Genomic DNA, 21,999 nt, shown 5'->3' with positions numbered 1-21,999 from the left:
AGGAAGGTGTCATCTCTGGGAAGTGCTGGTCGAGATATGCTCAGCGTGTGGATGAAGTCAGCACACGCCACCTCGACGGACAGACAGAGCTTCTCTTCCTCCCGGGGGGCCTACCCTCTCCAAGACCTCTCCCATCACAGTTGACAACTCCACGGTGTCCCCCTCGTCAGTGTGCAAAGAACCTTGGCGTGACCCTGGACAACACCCTGTCGTTCTCTGCAAACATCATAAGCAGTGACTTTCCTGCAGGTTATGCTCTACAACATCCTAAGAGTATGACCTCATCTACACACATGTGTAGATCCAGGCACTTGTCATTGTCTGGACTACTGCAACTCACTGTTGCTGGGCTCCTGCTTTTTTATATTTTATATTTTGTTATTTAACCTTTGTTTAACTAGGCAAGTCAGTTAAGAAAAAAATCTCATTTAAAATGACCAGCCACGGGCCGAAACAGAGACGATGCTGTGCCAATTGTGCACCCGCCTATGGGACTCCCAATCACGGCCGGATGTGATACAGCCTGGATCGACCAGGGACTGTAGTGACACCGTCTTGTACTGAGATGCAGTGCGTTAGGACGCGCTGTGCAGCTTGGGAGCCTTGTGCTATCAAACCGTTTTCTATCAAACCCTGCAACTTATCCAGAACACTGCCAGCCCACCTGGTGCTCAACAGTCCCAAGTTCTCCCATGTCACCCGCTCCTCCGCACACTCACACAGGCTTCCAGTTGAAGCTCGCAATCCACTAAGACCATGTCGCTTGCAAGAGTAAATGTCTATAGGCTGCACATGAGAAAAAATCGCTGAAGTCAGAGACTAACGCCTCCCCCCCCGAGCATTCCATTTCCATCTCTCCCCTGCCTGTCATCCTTGCTAGCTTGCACCCCTACCCTCTCGAGCTCCATCTGCCACACTCTGTCTCATGGCCCATCCTGTTCTTCTGACATTGGCATAGACAAAGGATAAGAGAGAGATGGAGTTGTGTGGTGTGTGTGTGTGTGTGTGTTGTGTGTTGTGTGTGTGTGTGTGTTGTGTGTGTGTGTGTGTGTGTGTGTGTGTGGTGTGTGTGTGTGTGTGTGTGTGTGTGTGTGTGTGTGTGTGTTGTGTGTGTGTGGTCAGGTCACCGTCTATGGAGGGCATTCCCATTCACGCCCAGTCTCAAGCTCTATTCTGTCTCTGGCAAGTCTAATGTGGAACCAGCTTCCCCGAAGCTAGACAGCTAGATCCCTGCAATCTTAAATAATCCGACAGCACCCCCCTCACAGACTACCGTCTTCAAACCCCCCCAACTCTCCTCATCACACCCACCCACCCCCCCCTAGCTATTGAGTGTTGCTGTGTGTGGTGTGGTGTGTGGTGTGTGTTGGTGTGTTGTGTTGTGTGTTGTGTGTGTGTGTGTGTGTGTGTGTGTGTGTGTGTGCACTCAGACCTGAAGACCGCACACACCCACACACACACACCACCACACACACACACACACACACACACACACACCACCACCCACATACACATACTACACACACACCACACACAACACACCACCACACAACAACACACACACACACAACCACACACACACACAAACACACACACAACTCCATCTCTCTCTTCATCTCTTTGTCTATTGCCAATGTCAGAAGAACAAGAAGTCCTCCTTCCTAAACTGTACCAATGTTGAATGTGGGATGACCTTTAAACCACATGTAATGCATCATTAAGACAGGGTGGTCTAGGTTGCACCAGTAAACTACCCAGTCTTCATCTTCTGTTTGATATGTACTGTACAAGGCTCCACTCTCATTAACTCTGACCCAAAATCTGGCTCCTCAATAAGGTTAGGATTATGTCTCTTAGCCTTCTGCTTCTCCCCTGATCTTTGTACGGTAGGCAATAACACATCTAAATGAATCTCCACACACCAGATTCTTCTAGCAATAAAACCATCTTAATTAACAGTCTATTGACTGGAAGTATAACTTGAGATTTCTTATATCTCCTAGGTATAGGACAGCACTTCAAAACCCTTATTCCTTATGATAAATTTTTTTTCACTGCCTGTTTTCGCGCTGTTTATGATGTGTTATTATCAATGGTGTTAAAATGACTCATGGTATGACCATCTATAATACAAAGATTCCATATGCTAGCACTGGCAATAAAACTCGTAATACAGTCTCATATGAGCTGTGGCAATAAAACCATCGTAATACAGTTCCATATGCTAGCCTGGCAATAAAACCATCGTAATACAGTTCCATATGCTAGCCTGCAAGCTAATACCATCGTAATACAGTCTCCATATGCTGCCTGGCAATAAAACACCATCGTAATACAGTTCCATATGCTAGCCTGGCAATAACAACCATCGTAATACAGTTCCATATGTAGCCTGGCAATAAACTCGTAACTACAGTTCAATATGCTACTCGTGCAATAAGACGCTTCTAATGAATATCAACACCACACCAGATTCCACGAACCTCTTACCGTGTGACATCTAGCCCTTAGCAATTACATAATCATAAAGCATAATAACGCTCTGTGATTGTTTAATTATGTCTACATTAAATAGAAGACCCTCGTGGATGTGACTTGATTTGTTTATTAGGGCCGTATGAATGACTTCCTGTCATCATGTGAACTGTCATCATACATAGAACGTGAGATGATAAATTATCGTTTATGACTGTAATAATGCCTGTACGTACGATGACGTCTCAGCGACAAAATGAATTGCTTTGATTCCAAGGTCGAGTGTGCGTGTGTGGTGTGCCTGCTCCCATGTCACTAGATAAAAAAACCTCTCGATGAAACACCCGCGCACACTCAAAATGCAAGACGGCACTGCGCAACCCAAAGAGGAGAGACACTGCAAACCAAACAGCATATGGTACCTTGAGTTCACACTGTTTTTGTCTCCTCCTCATTCTCCTCCTTGTAAGGAGACGGCACCCAGGACAGGTTAAATACAAGTGGCATCAATGCCGCATTGTGAACATCCATCAGAGTGGTTCCATGAGGCATCATTGTTCCCCCAGTACTGTAGCTGTGGTTTTCCATCAGTATTATCATCACTCTGTGTGGGTTCACTGGGCTTCTCTCTCACACAAAATCTCATGCTCTCCTCTGAGCTACTGTACTGTACGCTGACAGGACTAGGCTCTTTGTTGCCTCGGTAGTTAGGAGATGACAGGTGCCTCGTCTAGCACCAAGGACAGAGGTTGTGTGTGTGTGTGTGTGTGTGTGTGTGTGTGTGTGTGTGTTGTGTGTGTGGTGTGTGTGTGTGTGTGTGTGTGGTGTGTGTGTGTGTGTGTGTGTGTGTGTGTGTGTGTGTGTTGTGTGTGTGTGTGAGTGAGTGAGTGAGTGAGTGAGTGGTTGATTGTGGTGTGAGGTGAGTAGAGTGATGGTGTGAGTGAGTGAGTGAGTGAGGTTTTAATTTTGTTTTTGTCATCCTATCTTTGAAATGCAAAAGAAGCCGTAATGTATTTATTCCAGCCCAGGCGCAATTTAGATTTTGGCACTAATGCGGCAGGTGTATGTGCAAAGCTTTAGACTGATCCGATGAACAATGACATCTGTCAAAATGTTGTATCACACGGACTGTCCCAAGCTACAGATCGTTGCATTCACATTGATTTGATCAATACATATTACTACAAGTTTCATAGTGTTACAGTTGTGTGCCACTCTCTCCTCGAGACTATATCCCATGTCATTACTATCACTGATACTTAGTTGGTCTACTAGTCGCGCTCATAACTGTCACCCGCCTAAACGCAAGCCCGCAAGCCCATGTGTTCTAATAACTGCTGTGTCCCCGGGCACCAATCCCGTATGAGGTTTAAATGGGAAGAAGCACACTCTTTACATTCCTAATGTGCCACTTGCTCAGTTTCTATAACACACACTCAGGTATCACTTGTTCTCCCCTTTCCCTTTCTCCTCAGTGCGTCTTTTTTACAGGTCTCATTAAAACACAGATCAGCTCTATGGGGACACACTATAAAAACTCTGTTCCATCCGATAAAACCCACTGAATCAGTACATCTAAACTCAGGAGATGATAACTGTATGTGTCAGTTCAATAGATTTTTCATGAGGATTCACAGACAGCGCCCATTCCATTGTAATGCCCAGTTGACTCCCACTACAAACGGTCTAGCCAGGAGGATGGAGGTTCTCATGATCAATCAATCAATCAATTTATTTTATATAGGCCCTCGTACATCAGCTAATATCTCGAAGTGCTGTACAGACACCCAGCCTAAAACCCCACAACAGCTAGTAATGCAGGTTGTAGAAGCACGGTGGCTAGGAAAACTCCCTAGAAAGGCCAAAACCTAGGAAGAAAGAGGAGAGAACCAGCGCTATGAGGGGTGGCCAGTCCTCTTCTGGCTGTGCCGGGTGGAGATTATAACAGAACTATGCCAAGATGTTTCAAAAATGTTCATAAGTGACAAGCATGGTCAAATAATAATCATGAATAATTTTCAGTTGCTTTTCATAGCGATCATCAAGAGTTGAAAAACAAAGGTCTGACAGGTAGCGGTTCCATAACCGCAGGAGAACAGCTGAAACTGGATGAGAGACTCAGGCTAATACATCCAAATACAGTGGCTGTTCCGGCTCCACGTACGAAGCCTCCAGTGATGATCCTCTGGCCCGAAGCTTTCAGTGATGATCCATGGCACAAAGCCTCCAGTGATGATCCATGGCCCTAAGCCTCCATGATGATCCATGGCCCTAAGCCTCCAGTGATGATCACATGGCCCTAAGCCTCCAGTGACGATCCATGGCACGAAGCCTCCGTGACGATCCATGGCACGAAGCCTCCAGTGACGATCCATGGCACGGAGCCTCCAGTGATGATCCATGGCCCTAAGCCTCCAGTTGACGATCCATGGCACGAAGCCTCCAGTGACGATCCATGGCACGAAGCCTCCAGAGACGATCCATGGCACGGAGCCTCCAGCGACGGTCCCCGGTCCGGAGCCTCCAGCGACGGTCCCCTGTCCGGAGCCTCCAGCGACGGTCCCCAGTCCGGAGCCTCCAGCGGTGGTCCCCAGTCCGGAGCCTCCAGCGGCGGTCCTTAGTACGGAGCCTCCAGCGGCGGTCCCCAGTCCGGAGCCTCCAGCGACGGTCCCCAGTCCCGGAGCCTGCAGCGACGGTCCACAGTTCGGAGCCTGCAGCGACGGTTCACAGTCCGGAGTCTTCGGTGATGATCGGTGGTCTGGTTCCTCCGGCGATGATCTGAGGCCCGGTTCCTCCAGTGAAGGTCCATGCACCAGGGCCGCCACCTAAGCGGAGGGATCTGCGGGCGGAGGGGGGTCTACGACCCGCACCGGAGCCGCCGCCGTGAATGGATGCCCACCCGGACCTGAGTCCGCACCACTGGAAGGGGGGGGGTACTGTCACGCCCTGACCTTCGAGAGCCTTTTTATTTCTCTATTTGGTTAGGTCAGGGTGTGGTTAGGTCAGCTGTCTATCGTTGTCTCTGATTGGGAATCATACTTAGGCAGCCTTTTTGGGTGGGTAGTTATTTTCTGTTTAGTATCTGTTTACCTGACAGAACTGTTCGCTTTCGTTTTGTTACTTTGTTCGAGTGTTTTTTTGATAAATAAAATATCATGAAAACTTACCACGCTGTGCTGTGGTCCATGCCTTCCGACGAGAGACGTTACACCCTCTGAAATCTGGCAACCTGATGAGACGATTGATAATTGCAGATAATCGCTAATCAAAGCAAATGTTCTACCACAGTGACCGTGTTATTTTTGCAAAGGCTATAAGATTCGGACATACAAAGTTTGTATGTGAAAAACATTTCTAAAATGCATACTTTCAGGTCTTCCGAACTCACTTCCCTCATAAGAGGGAGGCTTGCCCTACACATTGTACATGCACAGACCAAATAGATCAAATACACCACTGGAACTGTTTACATGTAAGGGATAATCATTGAAGGGCTATGATTTCTATGGAAAATAATGAACTACACAGAAGGTGTGTTCCAAGCGGAGTGGAACTATAACCTTCCATGGAGTTGCATTGTGTTTGATTATCCCTTTTATACCATGGTTATAATTGAACACATTTGCAGGCTAGAAATTGAATACTGCCGTGCTGATATACCGTGCATTATAGGGAAATAGTGCATGCTCTAAAATTTCCTTCAACAGTATTCAACAATGCCATGATATACAGTGCCTTTGAAAAGTATTCAGACCCCTTGACTTTTTCCACATTTTGTTACGTTACAGCCTTATTCTAATATTGATGAAAATTGTTTTTTTTCCTCATTAATCTACACACAATACCCCATAATGACAAACCAAAAAAGTTTTTCAGAATTGTAGCTAATTTATTAAACATAGAAAACTGAAATATCACATTTACAGAAGTATTCAGACCCTTTACTCAGTACTTTGTTGAAGCACCTTTGGCAGTGATTACAGCAATGCGTCTTCTTGGGTATGACACTACAAGCTTGCCACACCTGCATTTGGGGAGTTTCTTCTCTGCTGATCCTATCAAGCTATCAGGTTGGATGTGGAGCGTTGCTGCACAGCTATTTTCAGGTCTCTCCAGAGATGTTTGATCGGGTTCAAGTCCGGGTCTGGCTGTGCCACTCAAGGACATTCAGAGACTTGTCCCTAAGCCACTCCTGCGTTGTCTTGGCTCTGTGCTTAGGGTCATTGTCCTGTTGGAAGGTGAACCTTCACCCCAGTCTGAGGTACTGAGCGCTCTGGAGAGGGTTTTCATCAAGGATCTCTCTGTTCTTTTCTCCGTTTATCTTTTCCTCGATCTTGACTAGTCTCCCAGTCCCTGCCACTGAAAAACATCCCGACAGCATGATGCTGCCACCACCATGCTTTACCGTAGGGATGGTGCTAGATTTACTCCAGACGTGACGCTTGGCATTCCAGCCAAATAGTTCAATCTTGGTTTCATCAGACCAGAGAATCTTGATTCTCATGGTCTGAGAGTCTTTAGGTGCCTTTTTCCAGTCATGTGCCTTTTACTGAGGAGTGGCTTCCGTCTGGCAACTCTACCATAAAGGCCTGATTGGTATAGTGCTGCAGAGATGGTTGTCCTTCTGGAAGGTTCTCCCATTTCCACAGATGAACTCTAGATCTCTGTCAGAGTGCCCATCGGGTTCATGGTCACCTCCCTGACCAAGGCCCTTCTCCCCTGATTTGCTCAGTTTGGCTGGGCGGCCAGCTCCAGAAAGTCTTGATGGTTCCAAACTTCTTCCATTTAAGAATCATGGAGGCCACGGAGTTCTTGGGGACCTTCAATGCTGCAGGAATTCTTTATACCCTTCCCCTGATCTGTGCCTCAACACAATCCTGTCTCGGAGCTCTACTGACAATTCCTTCGACCTCATGGCTTGGGTTATGCTCTGACATGCACTGTAAAGTGTTGAACCTTATGTAGACATGTCAGAATGAACTTTATTCAGGCAGAGGAAAACAGCCCGACGCAACTGAGTCACAACACTCCGGCCCATGGAAAAAAGCGAGCGCACAAATAACCTAAATGGGTACAAATAACAAAAACACGGGTTAACACAATACCCGGCGCAAAACCAGCCTGTAGCGTCACACACATACCGAACGAACAATACCACACACAGACATGGGGGGGAACAGAGGATAATATACACGTAGAGTAATGAGGGGATGTAAACCAGGTGTGCGGAAAAACAAGACAAAACGAATGGAAAATGAAAGGTGGAGCGGCGATGGCTAGAAGACCGGTGACGTTGACCGCCGAACGCCGCCCGAACAAGGAGAGGGACCGACTTCGGCGGGAGTCGTGACAAGACAGGTGTGTGCCTTTCCAAATCATGTCCAATCAATTGAATTTACAACAGGTGGACTCCAATCAAGTTATAGAAACATCAAGGATAATCAATGGAAACAGGATGCATCTGAGCTCAATTTTGAGTCTCATAGAAAAAGGGTCTAAATACTTATTTATGTAAATAAGGTATTTCTGTTAGTTTTTTTTTTATATAAATTTGCCAAAATTTCTAAAAACCTGTTTTCGCTTTGTCATTATGGGGTATTGTGTATAGATTGATGAGGGAAAAAAATATTTCATACATTTTATAATAAGGCTGTAACGTATCAAAATGTGGAAAAAGTCAAGGGGTCTGAATACTTTCCAAAGGCACTGTAAATCCTAATAATTTGAAGGATTGCTCAGAAAACCAGGTTTATTAATCGACGTATGCTTACTTCGATTTTGAACTTACGTCGATTAAGATAAGCAGAGTAAAGTGTTTACATGACTATTTCCATACTCAACCTACTGCCATAATCAATGTTCAATTTATGTTCTATGTTTGAGCTGCTTTTTAAAGCAAAAGCTGAATTGAAAACATTATTGTCATTGTTGAATTCAATTATCATAATAGCAAGGATACCAATGCAACTACTGTAGCTATCTAGTAAACTTACTAGCTACTTCAGTGGATGTTGAACACATTTCTACCTGCAAATGAACACATTTATAGCGGCAAATGTGTTAAATTATAGCCATGGTATAAAAGGGATAGTCAACGAAGGGCTATGCATTCTATGGAAAATAATGCAACTCCGTGGAAGGTTATAGTTCTACTCCGCTAGTGCGAAACACACCTTCCACATTGTTAATTATTTTCCACGGAGCGCATAGCCCTTCATTAATTATCCCTTACATAATTCAATAGATTGCTCAGAAAATCAGGTGTATGTTTAATTTGATTTTGACCTTATTCACATTAACATAAGCAGAGTGAGGTGTTTACATTACTATTTACAGACTCAGCCTACTGCCATAATATCCAATTATTACTGTGCATGTAAATGTACTCACTGAGAGAGCAGGCTATTAGTCATCAGCAGACTGCACTGCCTGGAGGCTGAAACATATTGCTGTAACACATTCACTCCCTACTGCCTGGAGGCTGAAACATACTGCTGTAGCACATTCACTCCCTACTGCCTGGAGGCTAAAACATACTGCTGTAACACATTTACTCCCTACTGCCTGGAGGCTGAAACATACTGCTGTAACACATTCACTCCCTACTGCCTGGAGGCTGAAACATACTGCTGTAACCACATTCACTCCTACTGCCTGGAGGCTGAAACATACTGCTGTACCACATTCACTCCCTACTGCCTGGAGGCTGAAACATACTGCTGTACACATTCATCTCCTAGCTGCCTGGAGGCTGAAACATACTGCTGTAACACATTCACTCCCTACTGCCTGGAGCTGAAACATACTCTGTACACATTCATCCCCCTACTGCCTGGAGGCTGAAACATACTGCTGTAGCACATTCACTCCCTACTGCCTGGAGCTGAAACATACTGCTGTACCACATTCACTCCCTACTGCCTGGAGGCTGAAACATCCTGCTGTACACATTCACTCCCTACTGCCTGGAGGCTGAAACATACTGCTGTAACACATTCACTCCCTACTGCCTGGAGGCTGAAACATACTGCTGTACACATTCACTCCCTACTGCCTGGAGGCTGAAACATACTGCTGTACACATTCACTCCTACTGCCTGGAGGCTGAAACATACTGCTGTAAACACATTCACTCCCTACTGCTGGAGGCTGAAACTACTGCTGTAACACATTCACTCCCTACTGCCTGGAGGTGCAACATACTGCTGTAACACATTCACTCCCTACTGCCTGGAGGCTGAAACATACTGCTGTTACACATTCACTCCCTAATGCCTGGAGGCTGAAACATACTGCTGTAACACATTCACTCCCTAATGCCTGGAGGCTGAAACATACTGCTGTAACACATTCACTCCCTACTGCCTAGAGGCTGAAACATACTGCTGTAACACATTCACTCCCTACTGCCTGGAGGCTGAAACATACTGCTGTAACACATTCTGACTGGCCGAGTATCGTGCCAGCTAAAGGAGTGTCTAGGTATGTTTAAATGCATGGTGTGAAGATGATGATGATGATATTGTTGATGATCATGTCGATTATCATGTCTTCACTTTTGTTGTTATTAATGAGAATGATAATGATGATGAGGATTGTTCTAACTATGGTGTTGATGTATTTTGAGCATAATGGTATATTTAATGACTTGCTGACAATAATGATATCTTCGCTTTGATGTTGTTGTTATTGTTGTTGTTGTTGTTGAACCTTGTTGGGAATTGGCCATTATGGATAGCCCTAAATAGAAATGTGTCTATACAGAAGAAATATGGATAGCATATGCATAACCATGGTAGCACTTAAAAGATAACACCGTTGATTTTATGTGATTTTACATTTACTGTACTTTTCACCGCAATTGTTGACAACAGAATCTGAAAATAGTCTGGATACATTCAGTAACATGATAAGAATATTCTTGGTAAAAGTGGGGTAGGTGCAACAATTACAAGGGTTTGAGTGAGAGGTCTAACTAGTGTTTCCAAGTGGCCACACACCTCTCCAAAGTGTGCACAGTTCCTAATTCATTTCAATGCACTTTTATGACTCGAAGAGCCTTCAACTATAAGGTGCTTTTTAGAGCTCTCCTAGCTGTGCCGTTGAGGAACTAGAGCAAGAACACTTGTAGTTGTTTTGTTTGGAACACAGCCCTGAAACCTCCCTTTACACAATTAATGTTGTTGTTTACGCAATTCAAAAACGGCCCAATATAAATCGCAATCTGGGTCATATGGGCATCATTTGAAAGCTTGTTCTCTTGCCGACATGACTAGCTAAGTTATAAACTACAATCTTTCACAGTTATGTGTGCATTCAGGTGTGTGTTCCACAACATAGGCTCATTCAGTTCAGGACAACCCAGGGTAAAACACCATGTCATCTTGTAACCAACATAGCAATCATAAACGTTGACACTGTATATTATGAGTTTTATGATATGGAAATGTGAAGTGCACATTTGGACTCACGGGTATTTGGCTTGCTTGTATGACATCAAAGCGGTATTCATTATATTCCTTCACATCTAATCTTTCAAAATTAGTTGGAGGGATGGGGCAACTTCTTGTCGAGTGCGGTTATCAAGTTCAGAACAGCTGTCAGTCAAAACCTATACAGAGCCGTGAAGCGCAGAGCCTGAGCTCTGACATAATTTATAGCATGTTACTGTACAGCCACTGCGTTACAATTTAGGCTCTTATCAGTGTCCAAATCTGCCATTTTCAACCCGTATATGGGTACGAGTGTAAAGGGCTACTGATGATGAAGAGATGGTTCTAGCTATGACATTGATGCATGCACGTTTATAATGATGCTGATTATGTACTTCTCAGATAGAGTTCAGTGTGTCAAATCGAAGGGCCTGTTGTCCGGACCTCTGGCAGTCTATATGGGGGTGCCACAGGGTTCAATTCTAGGGCCGACTCTTTTCTCTGTATATATCAATGATGTCGATATTGCTGCTGGTGATTCTCTGATCCACCTCTACGCAGACGACACCATTCTGTATACATCGGGCCCTTCCTTGGACACTGTGTTCTTGATGCTAGGGGTCCGAATTTTTTTTTCTTTCTTAAAATATCGTTCCCAAGGTAAACTGACATTTTCTCTGGCCCAGATCGTAGAATATGCATATAATTTACAGATTAGTATAGAAAACACTCCAAAGTTTCCAAAACTGTCAAAATAAAGTCTGTGAGTATAACAAAACGTATTCTGCAGACGAAAACCTGAGAAAATATAACCCGGAAGTGATATATTTTTTTTTTAATCTGTGTTTCCTGGACCGTCTTTCTTCCATTTAAAGGGGTATCAACCAGATTCCTTTTCCAATGGCTTCCTCAGGCTGTGACCAGCTTTAGACATAGTTTCAGGCTTTTATTTTGAAAAATGAACAAGATTTTTCAAAACTAGTCGTGTGTCCTCCGAATAGTTCCTGCGCTGGTGCGAGAGGAGCTCTCCATTTTCCGTTTGTCTCTTAATGAATAGGTTATGTCCGGTTGAAATATTATCGATTATGTTTGTTAAAAACAACCTGAGGGCCTCCCGGGTGGCGCAGTGGTCTAGAGCACTGCATCGCAGTGCTAGCTGCGCCACCAGAGTCTCTGGTGTTCGCGCCCAGGCTCTGTCGCAGCCGGCCGCGACCGGGAGGTCCGTGGGGCGACGCACAATTGGCCTAGCGTCGTCCGGGTTAGGGAGGTTTGGCCGGTAGGATACCTTGTCTCATCGCGCTCCAGCGACGCTCTGTGGCGGGCCGGGCGCAGTGCGCGCTAACCGAGGGGGCGGGTGCACGGTGTTTCCTCCGACACATTGGTGCGGCTGGCTTCCGGGTTGGAGGCGCGCTGTGTTAAGAACAGTGCGGCTTGGTTGGGTTTGTGCTTCGGAGGACGCATGGCTTTCGACCTTCGTCTCTCCGAGCCCGCTTACGGGAGTTGTAGCGATGAGACAAGATAGTAATTACTAGCGATTGCATACCACGAAAATTGGGGAGAAAAGGGGATAAAAAAAATAAAAAATATAAAAAATATAAAATAAATATATATATATATAAACAACCTGAGGATTGATTATAAAAAACATTTGACATGTTTCTACGACCATTACGGATACTTTTTGGAATTTGTCGAATGGAACAAGGCTTTGGTTTTCTGAACATAACGCGCAACCCAAATGGGGTATTACTTTTGTGATCAAAGTAATATTTTTCGAACAATAAGAACATTTGTTGTGCAACTGGGAGTCTCGTGAGTGCAAACATCTGAAGATTATCTAAGGTAAGCGATTCATTTTATTGCTTTACTGACTTTCGTGACCATGCTAACCAAGCTAATATAAGGCTAACTGTTCTAGCATTGATTGCTACACTCACAAAAGCTTGGATTTCTTTCGCTGCAAAGTATATTTTCAAAATCTGACACGATAGGTGGATTAACAACAAGCTAAGCTGTGTGTTGGTATATATTTCACTTGTGATTGCATGATTATAAATATTTTTTGTAATCTTTTTGCATTTGGCGCCCTGCAATTCTAGCGGTTGTTTAGGAAAGTGATCCCGTAAAAGGGATCCGTAGCGCAGAGAAGTTAACAAACCTCCAAACAAGCATCAATGCCATACAACACTCCTTCTGTGGCCTCCAACTGCTCTTAAATGCTAGTAAAACTAAATAAATGCTCTTCAACCGATTGCTGCCCACACCCGCCCGCCCACCTAGCATCACTACTCTGGATGGTTCTGACTTAGAATATGTGGACAACTACAAATACCTAGGTGTCTGGTTAGACTGTAAACCCTCCTTCCAGACTCACTCAGGTTAAAATCTCTTCGGGCTAGGGGGCGGTATTTTCACGTACGGATGAAAAGCATGTCCAAAGTAAACTGCCTGCTACTCAGGCCCAGAAGCTAGGATATGCATATAATTAGTAGATTTGGATAGAACACTCTAAAGTTTCTAAAACTGTTAAAATTATGTCTCTGAGTATAACAGAACTTATTTGGCAGGTGAAACCCCGAGAACAAACCATCCAGGATTTTTGTTGTTGTTGAGGTGACTGTTTTCAATTGGATTTCTATGTGAATCTAGATTTCTGAGGCATCTGGTTGCAGTTCCCATGGCTTCCACTAGATGTCAACAGTCTTTAGAAATTGGTCGATGTTTTTCCTTTGAGAAATGAAGAAGTAGCCCTTTCCTTTCTGGGTGTATAGCCAAGTGGACTGTTTTGTTTGGGGCGCGAGACCTGGAGCTCGCTCCACTTTCATTTTATCTGCTATTGAACACAGTTTATCCCGTCTTAAATTTTATCGATTATTTACGTTTTAAAATACCTAAAGTTGGATTAGGAAAGTAGTTTGAAATGTTTGGACAAAGTTTACAGGTCATTTTTGAGATAATCTGTAGTCATGTTGGGCGAGTTTTTCTGAATCAAACGCGCCAAATAAATTGACATTTTGGAGATATAACGACGGAATTTATCAAACAAAAGGACCATTTGTGATGTTTATGGGACATTTTGGAGTGCCAACAGAAGATCTTCAAAGGTAAGGCATGAATTATATCGTTATTTCTGAGTTTTGTGTCGCGCCTGGCGGGTTGAAATATGATTGTCATGTGTTTGTTTGATGGGGTGCTGTCCTCAGATAATCGCATAGTTTGCTTTCGCCGTAAAGCCTTTTTGAAATCTGACACGGTGGCTGGATTAACAAGAAGTTTTAAGCTTTAATTTGGTGTATTGCACTTGTGATTGTATGAAAGTTAAATGTTTATATTTTTATTTTTATTTTTTCGAGCTCTGCAATTTCACCGAATGTTGTCGAAACGTGAACCCCTAGCCGTAACAGGTTTTAAGCATCTCCAATCCAAAATTAAATCTAGAATCGGCTTCCTATTTCGCAACAAAGCCTCCTTCACTCATGCTGCCAAACAAACACTCGTAAAACTGACTATCCTACCGATCCTTGACTTCGGCGATGTCATTTACAAAATAGCCTCCAACACTCTACTCAGCAAATTGGATGTAGTCTATCACAGTGCCATCCGTTTTGTCATCAAAGTCCAATATACTACCCACCACTGCGACCTGTATGCTTTCGTTGGCTGGCCTTCGCTGTATATTCGTCGCCAAACCCACTGGCTCCAGGTCAACTATAAAGCTTTGCTAGGTAAAGCCCCGCCTTATCTCAGCTCACTGGTCACCATAGCTACATCCACCGTAGCACGCGCTCCAGCAGGTATATTTCACTGGTCACCCCCAAAGCCAACACCTCTTTGGCTGCCTTTCCTTCCAGTTCTCTGCTGCCAATGACTGGAACAAATTGCAAAAGTCACTGAAGCTGGAGACTTATATCTCCCTCACTAACTTTAAGCATCAGCCGTCAGAGCAGCTTACAGATCACTGTACCTGTACACAGCCCATCTGTAAATTGCACACCCAACTACCTCATCCCCATATTGTTATTTATTTTTTGCTATTTTGCACCCCAGTATCTCTACTTGCACATCATTATCTGCACATCTATCACTCCAGTGTTAATGCTAAATTGTAATTATTTCGCCACTATGGCCTATTTATTGCCTTACCTCCCTAATCTTACTACATTTGCACACACTATACATAGATTTTTCTATTGTGTTATTGACTGTACGTCCCATGTGTAACTCGGTGCTGTTGTTTTTGTCGCACTGCTTTGCTTTATCTTGGCCAGGTCTCAGTTGTAAATGAGAACTTGTTCTCAACTGGCCTACCTGGTTAAATAAAGTTGAAATAAAAATAAGAAAATGTTTCAGCTATACTAATGGAGTTGTCGACTCACTTCCTGAAAGTGGGAATTCCGTGGATGGATCGTCCAGGAGACACTCCTGATCCTGATCCATGGCTGTGTCCGGAAAGCAGGCTGTCTGTCTCAAACTGGAACGTTCCCTCTGGGTCGCCCGGAACGTCCAGGAATTCCCCATCGCTCCAAACCCCCACTGTCCCATCCATGGTCGTGTACTTGATGTCTACGGTAACACTAGTCTGGAATGGAATAGCCGACCAATGAATTAGTCAAAACAAACTAGAAACACACAGATTTCTCATCAAGTGAATACACGACAAGGAAGTGTGCCCTTGGAATTTTGTTTGACAGCAACTGACTTTACTACAAACCAAGCCATTTATTTCACTGACAAAGACAGATGAGGAGGGAAATAAACAAACAATGTTCCCCTTTCCACCTCTCTCTCTCTCTCCACTCTCTCTCTCTGCCCTGCGACCACTAGGGAGCCAGTAAATCACTGCAGAGCCAGTAAAGTTAAAGGTGTTACCATGGTAACCCTGGATCTTTCAGCAGGAGGCGATAAAAACACTTCTGTTTAGTTAGAAGTCAGGTGAGAGTCTGCCCGGATGTTTTCCTCTTAGAGAGGGGTGCAGGCAGGGGCTGAGAGTGTGTGTGTGTGTGTGTTGTGTGTGTGTGTGGTGTGTGTGTGTGTGGTGTGTGTGTGTGGTGTGTGTGTGTGTGTGTTGTGTGTGTGTGTGTGTGTGTGTGTGTGTGTGTGTTGTGTGGTGTGTGTGTGTGTGTGTGTGTGGTGTGTGTGTTGTGTGTGTGTGGAGAGCACACACCTTGGAGCTCAGATGCAAAATTTCATAACCAACCTTTCGACAGCCAAGCGTTCTTCATCAGGTATAATGAGTGTGAGTACCCCCCAGGTCATTCTGCCCACTATGTGTGATATCATCTCAATAACAGAGAGTCAGCATCTCAGCTCCACTAACACCATTCTCCTAAGCCCTGGGTAATTTATACAGATGAGCTCTCACACTCTTCTAGTCGTTCTCTATCCCCCTTCTATATCTCCCTTGATCCTCCATCGCTTGCTCCCTCTAGCTTACTCTCTTTTCATTCCCTAAACACTGTTCTCTGAATATATGGCTATTGGATCATACTCATCTGAGCTCAATAAAATACAGTGGGGCAAAAAAGTATTTAGCAGCCACCAATTGTGCAAGTTCTCCCACTTAAAAAGATGAGAGAGGCCTGTAATTCATCATGGTACACTTCAACTATGACAGACAAAATGAGAAAAAAAATCCAGAAATCACATTGTAGGATTTTTTATGAATTTATTTGCAAATGATGGTGGAAAATAAAGTATTTGGTCACCTACAAACAAGCAAGATTTCTGGCTCTCACAGACCTGTAACTTCTCTTAGAGGCTTCCATCTGTCCTCCACTCGTCTTACCTGTGATTAATGGCACCTGTTTGAATTGTTATCAGTATAAAAGACCACCTGTCCACAAACTCAAACAGTCACACTCCAAACTCCACTATGCGCAAGACCAAAGAGCCTGTCAAAGGGACACCAGAAACAAAAATTGATAGACCTGCACAGTGCTGGGAAGACTGGAATCTGCAATAGGTAAAGCAGCTTGGTTTGAAAGAAATCAACTGTGGGAGCAATGATTAGGAAATGGAAAGACATACAAGGACCACTGATAATCTCCCCTCGATCTGGGCTCCCGGGCAAGATCTTCACCCCGTGGGTTCAAATGGATCACAAGAACGGTGAGCAAAAATCCCAGAACCACACGGGGGGACCTAGTGAATGACCTGCAGAGAGCTGGGACCAAATAACAAAGCCTAACATCGTAACACACTACGCTTGCCAGGGACTCAAATCCCTGCAGTGCCAGACGTGGTCCCCCTGCTTAAGCCAGAAAACAAAAAACACAATACATGTCAGGCCCGTCTGAAGTTGGCTAGAGAGCAATTTGGCATGATCCAGAAAGAAGATTTGGGAGAATGTCATATGTCAGATGAAACAATAAATATAACTTTTTGTGGTAAAAACTCAACTTGTCGGTTTGGAGGACAAAGAATGCGAGTTGCATCCAAAGAACACCATAGCCTACTTGTGAAGCATGGGGGTGGAAACATCATGCTTTGGGGTGTTTTTCTGCCAAGGGACCAGCCGTCGACTTGATCCGTGTAAATGGAAAGAATGAATTGGCATGTATCGTGAGATTTTGAGTGGAAACCTCCTTCCAGCAGCAGGGCATTGAAGATAAAAACGTGGCTGGCGTCTTTCAGCATGACAATGATCCCAAACACACCGCCCGGGCAACGAAGGAGTGGCCTTTCTTAAGAAGCATTTCAAGGTCCTGGGAGTGGCCTAGCCAGTCTCCAGATCTCAACCCCATAGAAAATCTTGGAGGGAGTTGAAAGTCCGTGTTGGCCCAGCAACAGCCCCAAAACATCACTGCTCTAGAGGAGATCTGCATGGAGGAATGGGCCCAAAATACAGCAAACAGTGTGCTGAAAAGCTTGTAAGACTTAAGCAGAAAACGTTTACCTCGTGCATTGCCAACAAAGGGTAATATAAACAAAGTATTGAGATAAACTTTTGTTATTGACCAAATACTTATTTTCCACCATAATTTGCAAATAAATGTATTAAAAATCCTACAATGTGATTTTCTGGATTTTTTTTCTCATTTTGTCTGTCATAGTTGAAGTGTACCTATGATGAAAATTACAGGCCTCTCTCATCTTTTTAAGTGGGAGAACTTGCACAATTGGTGGCTGACTAAATACTTTTTTGCCCCACTGTACATATCTGTTTATCTGTGTGTCTGCAGTATATACTGTAAGTACATGTGTGCTGTCCATAGACCAGTATGGAGGATTCCCACTCTTATGGATGAAGACCTGTAAACTGATCTGGGACCAGTGCTTACCCCTATGGCGGTGTTGTTGTCATCGATGAGTGTGTCTGTCACCTCCAGATGCCCCTCCTCCGCCACCTTCTGTAGAACCATCCGGAAGGTTCCAATGACTCTGGAACAACAAAACCACAAAAACCATAAACAACCAAACTATAGTGGGACAGTGGGTTAGAACCCATTAGTTGATCAACGCTATAGATCCTCCTCCAGGTCATGATGCAGGGCTGTGTTTTAGCTAGAAACATTAGTATAGTCTGTTTGATGGGTCACAGAGAATCTCAGAAAGTTTAGTGGATCACAGGAACAGACAGAAATGGACAGTGCACTGCACATAAGAATGAGCCTTAATCTCTTTAACCTCTTTAACAGTGGGTTTTGGTGGGTTACATTGAATCAGTGTGATAGTGTTGTCCTCACACAGCTTGCACCATCTTCCTCTTCCTCCCCTCAATGTTCTCTCTCTCTCCACCTTCTTGTTGACTATATCATAATCCCATACAGTATGTCTCTACCGTCCACCATAAATCTTTGTCTATTTCAGTCTTTCGTCTCTGGCTCCTGTCTCTTCTCCCTCTGCCTGCGTGGTGTGTAGGCGAGTGGCTGTGTTTGTGTGTGTTTGTGTGTGTGTGTGTGTGGGTGTGTGTGTGTGTGTTTGTGTATATGTGCACGTGCATGTGTGCGTGTGGGCAGAGTGATGGAGATTGGCTCTGACAGGTAGGGATAGTGTGTCATTGTCGCAACCCGCTACAGCAACTAACCAGTAAAGACAGGCAGACTATGAGTAATCGGCTACTATTAAATCTCAGCTATAGAGCTACTGTGAGAGATATATATACACACCCCACCAACCTTTGGCCAGCGAGGAATTTGTGAAGTTGAGTCGCATTCAACCCTCCCCCAACATACCAACACCAAACAGTTATATCCATATTGTTTTCTCATTAGCCGCTTTCGCTGTCCCCCAAAAAAGGTATTTTAATAAAGTGCCTAAGAAAACTTCAGTGATTTATTCCCATAGCACACTAACTTTAGGTTTTTAACTTCCTGTCTATAAGCAAAGTTTCCAGAAATATACAGTGGCTTGCGAAAGTATTTACCCCCCTTGGCATTTTTCCTATTTGTTGCCTTACAACCTGGAATTAAAATAGATTTTTTGGGAGTTTGTATCATTTGATTTACACAACAAGCCTACCACTTTGAAGATGCAAAATATTTTTTTATTGTGAAACAAACAAGAAAGAAAACAAAAAAACTGAAAACTTGAACGTGCATAACTATTCACTCCCCCAAAGTCAATACTTTGTAGTGCCACCTTTTGCAGAAATTACAGCTGCAAGTCTCTTGGGGTATATCTCTATAAGCTTGGCACATCTAGCCACTGGGATTTTTCCATTCTTCAAGGCAAAACTGAAGAATCGTTCAAGTTGGATGGGTTCCACTGATGTACAGCAATTTTAAGTCCTACCACAGATTCTCAATTGGATTGAGGTCTGGGCTGTGACTAGGCCATTCCAATACATGTTTAAATGTTTCCCCTTAAACCACTCGAGTGTTGCTTTAGCAGTATGCTTAGGACCATTGTCCTGCTGGAAGGTGAACCTCCGTCCCAGTCTCAAATCTCTGGAAGACTGAAACAGATTTCCATCAAGAATTTCCCTGTATTTAGCGCCATCCAGCATTCCTTAAATTCTGACCAGTTTCCCAGTCCCTGCCGATGAAAAACATCTCCACAGCATGATGCTGCCACCACCATGTTTTACTGTGGGGATGAGGTTCTGGCGGTGATGAGAGTTGTTGGGTTTGCGCCAGACATAGCGTTTTCCTTGATGGCCAAAAAGCTCAATTTTAGTCTCATCTGACCAGAGTACCTTTTTCCATATGTTTGGGGAGTCTCCCACATGCCTTTTTGCAAACGCCAAAAGTGTTTTCTTAATTTTTTCTTTATGCACTGGCTTTTTTTCTGGCCACTCTTCCGTAAAGCCAAGCTCTGTGGAGTGTACGGCTTAAAGTGGTCCTATGGACAGATACTCCAATCTCCGCTGTGGAGCTTTGCAGCTCCTTCAGGGTTATCTTTGGTCTCTTTGTTGCCTCTCTGATTAACACCCTCCTTGCCTGGTTAATGAGTTTTGCTGGGCGGCCCTCTCTTGGCAGGTTTGTTGTGGTGCCATATTCTTTCAATTTTTTAATCATGGATTTAATGGTGCTCTGTGGGATGTTCAAAGTTTCGGATATGTTTTTATAAACCAACCCTGATCTGTACTTCTCCACAACTTTGTCCCTGACCTGTTTGGAGAGCTCCTTGGTCTTCATGGTGCCGCTTGCTTGGTGGTGCCCCTTGCATAGTGGTGTTGCAGACTCTAGGGCCTTTCAGAACAGGTGTATATATACTGAGATCATGTGACAGATCATGTGGCACTTAGATTGCACACAGGTGGACTTTATTTAACTAATTATGTGACTTATGTGAAGGTAATTGGTTGCACCAGATCTTATTTAGGGGCTTCATAGCAAAGGGGATGAATACATATGCACACACCACTTTTCCGTTTTTTTCTTTTTTCATTTTTTTTACTTCTCTGGGATATGTGGGACGCTAACGTCCCACTTGGCCAAAAGCCAGTAAAAATGCAGAGCGCCAAATTCAAATAAATTACTATAAAAATCCAACTTTCATGAAATCACACATGAAAGACACCAAATTAAAGCTACACTTGTTGTGAATCCAGCCAACATGTCTGATTTCAAAAAGGATTTACGGCGAGAGCACACCTTGCGATTATGTTAGGTCAGTACATAGCCACAGAAAAACACAGACATTTTTCCAGCCAAAGAGAGGAGTAACAAAAAGCAGAAATAGAGATAAAATGAATCACTAACCTTTGATGATCTTCATCAGATGACACTCATAGGACTTCATGTTACACAATACATGTATGTTTTGTTCGGTAAAGTTCATATTTATATCCAAAAATCGGAGTTTAGGCGGGACGCTACTGTCTCACTTGGCCAAAAGCCAGAGAAAATGCAGAGCGCCAAATTCAAATAAATTACTATAAAAATCAAACTTTCATTAAATCACACATGAAAGATACCAAATTAAAGCTATACTGGTTGTGAATCCAGCCAACATATCAGAATTCAAATAGGCTTTTAGGAGAAAGCAAACAATGCTATTATCTGAGTTAGCACCATAGTAAACAAAGAGAGAGAAGCATATTTCAACCCTGCAGGCGCGACACAAAACAGAGAAATAAAAATATAATTCATGCCTTACCTTTGACGAGCTTCTGTTGTTGGCACTCCAATATGTCCCATAAACATCACAAATAGTCCTTTTGTTCGATTAATTCCATCGATATATATCCAAAATGTCCATTTATTTGGCGCGTTTGATTCAGAAAAACACCGGTTCCAACTTGTGAAATGTGACTACAAAATATCTCAAAGGTTGCCTGTAAACTTTGCCAAAACATTTCAAACTACTTTTGTAATACAACTTTAGGTCTTTTTTAACGTAAATAATCAATAAAATTGAAGACGGGATGATCTGTGTTCAATACAGGATTAAAACAAACTGTAGCTAGCCTTCTGGTCATGCGCCTCTAACAAACAGGACACTTCGAGTGACCCTCGTTCAAGATGGCCGTACTTCTTCATTACACAAAGGAAAAACCCTCAACCAATTTCTAAAGACTGTTGACATCCAGTGGAAGCGGTAGGAACTGCAAGAAGGTCAATTAGAAATCTGTATTCCCAATGAAAAACCATTGAAAAGAGAGTGACCTAAAAAAAAAGGGTTCTGAATGGTTTGTACTCGGGGTTTC

At 43.7% G+C, this 21,999-nt stretch overlaps 1 protein-coding gene across 1 annotated transcript in view; it reads right to left on the bottom strand.

Moving 5' to 3' along the window:
* Positions 1-21,999, bottom strand: part of LOC111973302 (otoferlin-like) — a 164,327-nt gene that overhangs the window by 74,879 nt on the left and 67,449 nt on the right. The window contains 2 exon segments of the mRNA XM_070446450.1: positions 15,284-15,486; positions 18,188-18,287. Of these exon segments, the coding sequence (XP_070302551.1) occupies positions 15,284-15,486; positions 18,188-18,287 (303 nt within the window).

The sequence above is a fragment of the Salvelinus sp. IW2-2015 genome, linkage group LG14 (assembly GCF_002910315.2).
Source record: "Salvelinus sp. IW2-2015 linkage group LG14, ASM291031v2, whole genome shotgun sequence".
NCBI classification, from domain to species: Eukaryota; Metazoa; Chordata; class Actinopteri; order Salmoniformes; family Salmonidae; genus Salvelinus; species Salvelinus sp. IW2-2015.
Note: the sequence above shows the minus strand (reverse complement) of the source record. Positions and strands in the feature narration are given on the sequence as shown.